Raw genomic sequence first — 9,937 nt, forward strand, 5'->3', positions numbered from 1 at the left:
CGTTCTGGGCGTAAATTGAAACGCCACCCTTTGCCATAGGGCTGATATCCCACAAACCGCAGTTTCTGCGCTCTAGCGCCCCCTTTCTGGCGCTGAGCTTTGGGGATATTTACATGTGCCCAAGAACCCCAGTTATGGAGCATTGTCCACTCTGGTTCTTTCCCAAACAACACACGATAAGGAATATCTTTTATAGAGCTAGACTAGGTTCTATTAATCAAAAAGTTTGTTGTAAGGAAAGCCTCACCCCACAGCCTATGGTTGTTACCCAATCCTGCATCCACTAGCAGGCAATCCTTTACTGACTGTATTACAGCCCCACGTCTTTCACACAGACCATTTTCAGCAGGGCTATAAGGGTTAGTCAAACGGTGAGTGATCCCCTTACGTCGCAACCATGCTCCAAATTGTTTGTTCAGAAAATCTCCACCCCTATCTGTTTGCAACTGCACAACAGGGCGAGCGAAGAGCTTTTCAGCTTGGGCAACCCATTCTCTGAATGTGGGGAAACACTCCGATTTCTGCTTTAACAAAAACAACCAACCAAAACGTGATTTATCATCTGTTACCAGAAAAGCGTATCTGGCGCCCCCTTCAGTCTTCTGTGGAAAAGGGCCTATCACGTCACAATGGACAAGTTCTAAAACCTCTTTAGATACTCTGTCACTTTTAGAAGCCATAGGCTTCCTCTTAGATTTGGCCATTTTACATACATTGCAATCTAGGAAACAGTTACAGCTATTTACTTTTAGGTTCTTGCACACCTTTTGCATCTCTGAAAGCACATGGAAATTGGTGTGACCCAGTTTTCTGTGCAGTTCATGCACACACCCCTTATGAACCGGCAAATTATCCTGAACCACCTGGGCTGCTTTAACAGGCTTCACCTGCATTGCATATAACCCATTTTTCAACTTTGCATGGCCACATACCTGAGTTCCATTCTTTATCAGACAACCATCCTGCGTGAACTTAACACTATACCCTGCATTAATCAAACAGCTTACAGACAGTAAACAACAGTCCAAACTGCTGACAAACAGAGTCTCTGGTAGAGTAGTGTTGAAGCACTGCAGGAAACATGTTCCCTGGCCATCAATCTTGCTTCTATGACCATCAGCAAGATAGATTGAGTCTTTTCCATTAGCTGGCTTCCCCAGGGTCTTAAAGTCCTCCCGACTGTTGCAGATAATCCTGCTGCTACCAGAGTCCAGCAACCATGTTCCTCGAGGTATCTTCCTCTCCTCTCGAGAAAATGCAGACACAAGATGAGCAGAACGCGTGTTCTTCTTCCCTGAAGAGAACCCCTTCTGCTTACATTTCTGCATCAATTGCTGTCTCTGCTCCATGTCGTCTCCTGGAGGTCTTGCCCTGCATTGACATTGGAGATGCCCGGCTTGGCTGCATCTATAGCATCTCCTCACCGCCATGCCCAAGTCCCAAACTTGGCGTTGCCCCATTGGCAGATTCTGCTGCTGGCCCCCTCGGCTGTAACTCCTCCGCTCTTGGAGTTCAGCCTGTCTGTCTGACCTTCTTTCTGCTTCTTCGGTCAATCTTCCAACCACATACTCAAGGGTCAGATCTCGGGGACGCATACTCTCTATGCTGTTAATCACAGGCAACCAGCTTTCAGGCAAACTTGAAAGGATAATGTAGGTTTGATCAGTTTCATCCTAACGCTTACCTCTCTGTTTCAGTGTTTGAAGATGAGTTGCCAAACTCTCACCTTCTTTCATAACAGTCCTGAACAGCCTTTTGGTCAGAGAAATTATAGTTCCAGCAGTTTCTCTGACATGCATTGCCCTTAATAAATTCCAGCACTCAAATGCTGTGCTGGCATTTGCTACATGCAATAACTGAGAGTTGCTCAAACACAGCATAATTTGGGCACGAGCCCTTTCATCCAGCCGTCTTTTCTCAGTAGAGTCCCGTCTCAAAACCTCAGTTTCAACACAGTCCCATAGTCCATCTCTCCTTAACAACTGCTGCATTTTTATTGACCAACTCAGCCAGTTGCTTTCTGAGAGAAGTTCAAAAGGGATGCCTCCCCCAATATTTACAACTTGGGAAGACTGGAAATCTGCCATCTCTGCTGGTGCTTGCTGAGCCCCTTCTGTGGGGTCTCCAGCAATCTCTCCTGACTCTCTCTTTAGAGTCCGACTGGACAGTCCTGGCTGGCACTCACCGGCTTCTAGCTGCTGCCTCTGTTGACCCTCAGGTCCCGCCTGGCTCTGCAACTGGTGTAGCCGCTCTGTGAGTCGCCTACTGTGGTCCTCTAGCAGTTCAAACTGTTCCAGTAGCCGACGCTGAGTGCTTTCCTGATCCTCAGATCCTGGCCGCTCCAGTGTCGCTGCAGACAGTTACGGCTCTAAATCCTCAATGATGATGTCATCTGGATGGAAGAGAATGAGAAGAGAATGCAAATGCAAATGAAAATGAGATTTCCCCACAGGCCTTTAGTCAAAGGGCACTGTCTCCAAGGTGTGGGGCTTACCTTCTTTTGGCTTCCGGCGGAAGCACGCCAGTTCCGGCCGAACGACTGTCATCTGCAGGGGAAAGAAAAATCGGGGTCAGATGGGAAGCAAGAGAGCACAGAAGCAGCGCCAAGCCAGGAAGGACAGGTCTCCCTCTGTCTTGGGCCCAGTCCCTTCTTCCAGAGGACCTCCCTGGGCCCTGCAGCCTCCTGGGCAGAGGTGGAAGGGCAGCAGCAGGAAAGGGGGCAGTAAAAGCCTCTGGCCTCATCCTGACCCCCAGGGACACCCCCCGCAAATTCTGCACTAAAGATCACTTGGGGATGTGATCTTGGGGGGGATGGAAGTAACCAAAGAAATGAATAGAAGAAGGCAAGGTACTTACTCTGAGTTTGGGATATTTCCTGGCAATGGCCAGCAGCAAAGAGATGCTGCTGGCCGCAAGTTGTTGTGCCTCCCCACTTTCCCCCAGGGCGTATCCTCTGAGGTCCTGCAGGAGGAAAGAGCATTTCAGAGTCAGGGGCCGGTCTTGGCCAAAGCGGCCCCCACTGCCCCCACCACGGAGTGCCTGGTACTTCTGCACCATGAGGGGTTGCCAGCTTTGGTCTTGGACCAAATTGGGGGCCAAACAGGCTCTGTGCCCCAGAAATGGGGCAGTCCATTGGGTAGGGAACGGGGGGGGGACAACCCTAAAATCACCCCGGATGCCATAGGGACACTTACACTAAGAAGTTGGAGGAGGGTGCCAGGGTTGGGTGCTTCCATTAGAAGACTGCCCAGCAGAAGCCGGTAGTGCCTCTTCAGTTCCTGCGGGAAAAGAGAGAAGAGAGTTGGATTCTGCAAGGGTGTGATGAAGAGGAAGAAAGAGCCTGTGAAGGGAAGTCAAAACAAAGGACATACTTCTCTCTTCTCCTCCTCCTCCTCCTCCTTGGCCCCACACAACACAGCCTCCAACATCCTGTGCAGGATGGCACTAATCATGTCAGAGGTGAATTTGGGCCTCATCGTGCTGCAGAAATGAAAGGGAGAGGGTTAGAGTCTCCCTTGCCCCTTTCTCCCTCCCGCCTGCTCTTTCCCCCTGGAGTTCTCCCCCCCCCCACAACCCCATCCACGCCAAAGACCCCACTCACCTTAGCTGGAGGAGGGCCTCCAAGGCAAGGGCCAAGGTCAGGGGGCAATCCCTGAAGTGCTTCAAGGGCCCCAAGATGTCCTGGAAGAGAACAGAGGAGGAAAATCAGCTCCGACCCCGAACACCAGGCTTGGCTTTGCAGGGGAATGGCAACCCCATGGCCTAAGCCGGCAGGGTCCTCCTCCCCACAGATGCACAACCCCTTTCCCCCACCACTCACCAGAATTTTATGGGCTGTCTCCTCCTTGGAGCACATCAGGGATCGGCGCCCCCTGAGCTCAGCTGCCTGGCAGCTGTTGATGACCCCCAGGATGTAGAGCTGTTCATCCTCTAGCAGCTGAAATGCAAAAGTCAGGCTGTCAGTTCCTCGTGAGGGGAGGGCTTCTCCGCATCTGAGAGTGCAGAGTGGGGGCAAAGAGCCCGGGGGACAGCGGGGGGCAGGTCTGAGGGATCCAGTCCCTGCTCTTGTTTTCTCCAATACTCACCTCTGGGGCTGGGATACTGAACCGCAGCAGCACTGCAAACAGAAGGACAGGGGAAGAGGTGAGTCCTCTTTTGCATCCTTGGACTAGTCGCCCCCCATGCCCATCCCTGCCCTCCTCTGTCCAAAAAAGGAGGGCCACTGGCTTACCTGGCGCCACGGGCTGCTCTGTGTCTGGCTGGGGGGCCACCCTGTGGCAGCGCCTGAAGAGGCGCCTTAAGCACCTGATCCTAGAAGAGATGAGCGGAAAGAGTGACTCAGATGCTGGCAGCCCCAATTCTTGGGGGGTGTTTGGGGGTGAGGAGGGGAGTCTGGAGAATACAGTGAACCACTGCCGAATTGGCAGAACAGAAATACGTATGTGGAGCCTAATTGATCCTTGCCAGCCCACTCTGACCAATTCCTTCCATCTCTCTGCAGTTCAGTGACCTGAAGGGGCATCACCAGAGCCTGAAAGAGGCAGCCCAAAGCATGAAGGGCTGGCAGAGAGAGAAAGGAGGTCCCAAGTGCTCTGGGTTCAAGAGCTACCGCCATGTCAGGGCCCAGAGAGCCTGGCCCCCTCATTCATGCAGTCAAGCAGTGTATAAATTTCATGAAGCATTGTTACCAGAATTTTTGGAAAGGGTGGCGGGGGTTTCGCCCTCCAGCAGGCACCATACCCCACTCCGACTGTACCCCAGACCGACACCTTCACGTCTGCAAATGTCCCCACAAAAGACATCCTGACACAGTCCTTTCCTTTTTCTATTCCAAAGGCTGCCATAAATAAGGGTAGAACATTTGCCCTAATGAAGGCTGAGCCTTTTGCTCGCTCAACCAATCCGCTCAGACTATCCAAATATCCAACAGCAACCAATGAGCGCCACGAAACAGTGCCCTCCAGCACAAAGCACTGACAACAACAACAGAACAAAGCACACAGGCACTGCAGCTGCCGACCAGCCATGGCCTCTGCTCTACAAGTAGGAATTCCCACTGGGAAAAGGGGAAAGTCAGAACCAGCCATGAAAACCATTCTTGGTCCATTGAAACTAGTCTTTCAAGTTTCAGTCTAGGCTCTTGAACTACCAACCCAACTGTACGCTTGTGAAACATGGACCACTTATAAACGCCATCTCCAACGCCTTGAAAGATTCCATCAATGGTGTCTCCGAAAAATGTGACACACCACTTGGGAAGGCAGGCGAACTAACACCAGTGTCCTGGAAGAAGCAAAGATCACCAGTGTTGAAGCAATGATTCTTCAACACCAACTTCGTTGGACTGGTCATGTGGTGCGGATGCCTGATGATTGTCTTCCAAAGCAACGACTCTATTCCAAACTTAAAAATGGAAGGTGTAATGCTGGTGGCCAACAAAAGAGGTTTAAAGACTATCTCAAGGCCAATCTAAAAACATGTTGTATAAACAAAACATGATACAAAAAAGAATAAGAGAGGCTAAAATCAAGCATTTACAAGAAGAAATAGGCAAACAAGAAAAATTATTAGCGAAAACACCAAAAAAGAGATTGCAAACCAAACCATTAAAATATTACAAACACAGCTCTCAACACCCTTAAATGATGAAACAGAAAGAAATTTAAAATGGATGAACAAAAATCATTTGAATTTGGAAACAGACCAGGTAAATTACTTGCGTGGCAGATAAAGAAAAGACAAAGAGAAAGACAAATAAAGTAGTATATGAAGGAAAAACAGTGGTGGCAGAAGAAGGAATAAATAAATGCTTTGTAAAATACTTCACCAATCTATATAAAAAAGGTGCAGAAACTCGACAACAAATTATAAAATATCTTCAAGGAAAACAAATCCCAAAAATAGGTGAAACCAAACGGAAGCAGCTAAACGCACCAGTAACAACAATGGAGATACAACAAGCCATTTCCAATCTTAAACTGGGGAAGGCTCCAGGTGCAGATGGACTATCCGCGATACACTACCAAAGGTTAGAAGATGCTATAACAATGCCTTTTAAAAAATTAATGAACGAGATCATGCAAGAAGGAAAAATACCAAAGTCATGGCAAGAAGCCAATATTGTATTAATTCACAAACAAAGCACAGCTAGAGAATTAGTTCACAATTACAGACCCATATCATTATTAAATAATGATTATAAATTGTTCGCGGGGATATTAGCAAATAGGCTGAAATCGGTCCTAAAGGATGTAATAGACCAAGACCAAGTAGGATTCCTCCCAAATAGGCATATAATGGCAAATAGGAGAATAGTATTTGATCTAATTGAATATTTGGAAATGAGACCCAACAAAAAAGCGGCGTTTATGTTAACAGATGCCAAGAAGGCTTTTGATAACCTATCAAGATCGTTCCTTCAGGAAGTAGCAGAAGCAGTAGGACTGCTGAAAACTACTGCAGAGCAATAAACACAATATATGAAAACCAGCAGGGATGTTTAATAAGAAATGGTGAAAAGACGGATCCTTGAAATCTAGAGAAAGGTACCAGGCAAGGATGCCCGCTTTCACCGTTCCTTTTTATACTAACTTTGGAAATCCTGATTTTAGAAATAAAGAAAGAAAAAGAGATAAAGTGAATTACATGAGGCAAGGATGTTTTCAAAATTAGAGCTTTTGCGTACAATATTATATTAGCACCTGAGGAGCCAGGAAACAGTCTCATGAAAGCACTGAGGATAATGAATGAGTTCGGGAAAGTAGCAGGCTTCAAGATAAATGTGTCAAAAACAAAACTTATGGCAAAAAACATACAGGAATTAGAAAAGAGCGAACTACAGGAGAAATTGGGTTTGGAAATTGTTACAAAAGCAAAATATTTTGGTATAGAATTGACGATGAAAAATATTAATCTATTTGGAAACAATTATGAAAAAGCCTGGAAGGAAAATAGAAGAGATCTAGAAACCAGGAGTAGATTAAAGCTGACGTTACTGGGGAGAATATCTATAATTAAGATGAATGTTTTACCCAAAAAGATATATTTGTTCCAAACAATACCAATAATAATGAAAGAAAATTGTTTTGATGAGTGGAGAAAAGATCTAACAAAATTCATATGGCAAACCAAAAAAACCAGGCATAAGGTATAAACTATTAACAGCTAAAAGGGAGAGAGGAGGACTGGCATTACGAAATCTAAAATTATATTATGAAGCAGAATGTCTGGTGTGGTTAAAAGAATGGATTATATTGGAAAACACTAGTATTTTAAATCTAGAAAGTTTTGACAATAGGTATGGATGGCAGACCTACCTAGCATACGAGAAGGTTAAGGTACATAATGGCTTCAAAAAGCATATACTCAGAAATTCATTGTTTTAAGTTTAGAATAAACTTTAAGTTTAGAATAAACTTTAAAGTTTTAAAGTTTAGGAATAAACAGCTATTAGAGCCACAAATCCCTTTATGGATCTCTCCATTAGAAGCCCATGCAGTTAAAAAACACAATATGAATCCGAACTGGGCAACATATAGACAAATACTGGAAGAAGACCAAGGAAAGTTAAAATTAAAAACATACAAAGAATTAAAACAATATGGGATGGATAATTGGCAATATATACAATTAAAAAGTGTGTTTAAGCCAGATCAAAGGTTTTGCCAAAGAACAATTGCTATTTAGCACCATTATATTTCGAAACAATAGAAATTATTATCAAAAATTTATACTATTATTGGACTATGATTTGATGAAGAGGTAAAAGAAATAATGGTCAAATGGGCACAAGATATCGGCCATACTATATATTTAGAACAATGGTAGAAACTCTGTCGTGAAGATATTCGCTTTGTCCACCAACCCGAACAGATAAGCTTCGGGATTTTTTTATCAAGGGTTTGTTTAGCATTTTCTTAAGTTCCTCATGTATTATTCCCCAAAACTTCTTTATTTCCTTGCAACCCCACCACATATGAATTATCATTCCAGGTTCTTTGTTACATTTCCAACAAAGGCTGGATTTGAATTTATAAATTTTGGCGAGTTTAACTGATGTTAAATACCACCTGTAAAACATTTTAACCAAATTTTCCTTTATCGTATAGCAGGTGGTAAAGCGAATATCCTCGCGACAGAGTTTCTCCCATTGTTCTAAATATATAGTATGGCCGATATCTTGTGCCCATTTGACCATTGTTTCTTTTACCTCTTCATCCATAGCGATTGTTCTTTGGCAAAACCTTTTCTTTGATCTGCCTTAAAACACTCTTTTCTGCTCAGAAGGAAGATGGCGACCAGAGGAGGCACTTGGGACATGGCTAGGGGCAGCCATCATCCCTGAAGCATGAGACCACGTACACAGCAACCCTTCAGCCGGGGTGATCATCACTGCCCTCCTGGTCTCTGAGTGCCAGACAGGTAGCCATCTCAAGGACCAGAGTGGATCCAACCTATCGTACATGGATTGGGGACTTGGCCAGTACAATAGGGGGTACTCAACTTGGCTGGGAAACAGGACCATGTATATATTTTTCTTTGTTTCACTGAATGGGTGTAAGGTGGAGGTCAAGGGAGGGACAGGGACAAACCTGATACTCAGGTGTCCACCAGAAAAACCTCCCAGTTTGTAACACACACACACACACCCCCCGTAGATGAAGAGAAAGGGATGCTACTTACAGTCTGCCCATGTTGTCCACAAAAACCCTAACTACACAGACTATGCACAGGTGTGCACAAAAATAAATAAATAAATAAATAAAACAAAGAACAAAAAATAAATTAAAATAAATAAAAGCGTTAAAAGAAAAGAATAAAAGAAAATCAAAATAAATCAAATCAAATAAATCAAATAAAAGTAATAAATGAAATCAAAATCAAAATAAGAAAACAAAAAAGAACAAATCACTCCTCCTCCTCTTACTCAACACCAACTGCCACACCAACTGCCACCACTACCTCTCTCCTCTAAGCTCCTCACTAACCCACAATGGCCGCCTGCAAGTCAGTGGCTTTTAAAGGAGAAGCAAGAGATGTCACAAAGGAGGGCGGTGCTTGGTGGCTCTCTTTTTCTACGTTTGCTGCGGGGGGCTTAATCATATCACTACCCTTCTGCACTCTGTGAATTAAGCAGGGCATGGATTTGAAAGCATTTGTAACTTCTGCCACATAATTTTCAGGTGGAACTCAAATCGGGAGAGAAAAGGGTAAATGCAGCCTGCTCTTTCCATGTGGGGGGGGGCACATTTCGTGGTGCATGCAAGTTTAATGGTGGGCCATAACATTAAAGGCAGGCGCGTTGGGAACCTGTCCGGCCTAAGTGGGGAAAGGAACCATCAAATTCGCTCATAAAACCTCTCTGGCATGGGAGCACATGAATTCCAGAGCCATGGGCACATGAATGCTTCACAGTCTGTTGTTTTTCTGCGGAATTCACATTTGGAAATATGCCCAGTCGCAAAGAGGTCATACCTGCATCTTTCCAAAGGAGTGCTAAAATCAATTAACAAGTCCCCAAAGAGGCAGGCCTGTTCCAGTCCCCACCTCAGATAGTCTCAAAGGGCGAGGAAGCCAGTGCAAATTTATCCGCAATTTCAGCAGAAGTTGTGTCTCAAGAGTGCAGCAGCTAACTTTTGGCTGACCAAAATTCTGGCACCTTGGCTGAATGTGCTGGAGCATGCACAGAAATCCTTGACCTCCAAGAGGGAAATGTAGCATTTCAAAGACCGCAGGGCAAATGTGCTCCTGAGCATATGCAGAATCCTTTTCCTCTGGTGAGGTGCGGGGAACCTTTAGCCACCTCAGCTCTTGCTAGACTGCAACTCCCGTCAACTCCAGCAAGCAGGAGTTCAGCAACATCTGGAGGGCCAGAGGTTCCCCACACCTGAGCTGGACTGTGCAGGTATCTGTGGATTCTGGAGTCCCAGAATTCGCC

The 9,937-nt window shown here is 45.4% G+C and overlaps 1 protein-coding gene across 1 annotated transcript; it reads right to left on the bottom strand.

The window, feature by feature from the left end:
* Positions 1–1,727: 1,727 nt before the first annotated feature.
* LOC308575960 (uncharacterized protein) lies at positions 1,728–8,709 on the bottom strand. The gene is made up of 10 exons (XM_081175138.1): positions 8,683–8,709; positions 4,232–4,311; positions 4,086–4,117; positions 3,821–3,937; positions 3,602–3,681; positions 3,372–3,480; positions 3,195–3,278; positions 2,857–2,961; positions 2,495–2,546; positions 1,728–2,392 (listed from the first exon to the last, which is right to left on the bottom strand). Exons 1-10 carry the CDS (start codon positions 8,691–8,693, stop codon positions 2,361–2,363), a joined length of 702 nt encoding a protein of 233 aa, XP_081031264.1. The 5' UTR covers positions 8,694–8,709; the 3' UTR covers positions 1,728–2,360.
* Positions 8,710–9,937: the final 1,228 nt, after the last annotated feature.

Source organism: Podarcis bocagei (genome assembly GCF_964188305.1).
Source record: "Podarcis bocagei genome assembly, chromosome: 16".
Taxonomy (NCBI): domain Eukaryota; kingdom Metazoa; phylum Chordata; class Lepidosauria; order Squamata; family Lacertidae; genus Podarcis; species Podarcis bocagei.

Coding starts and splice junctions, on each gene's coding strand:
- LOC308575960 (XM_081175138.1), bottom strand. Junction 3,938..4,085: donor TCAGTATCCCAGCCCCAGAG/GTGAGTATTGGA, acceptor TTTGCATTTCAG/CTGCTAGAGGATGAACAGCT. Junction 3,481..3,601: donor GAGGCCCTCCTCCAGCTAAG/GTGAGTGGGGTC, acceptor TCATTTCTGCAG/CACGATGAGGCCCAAATTCA.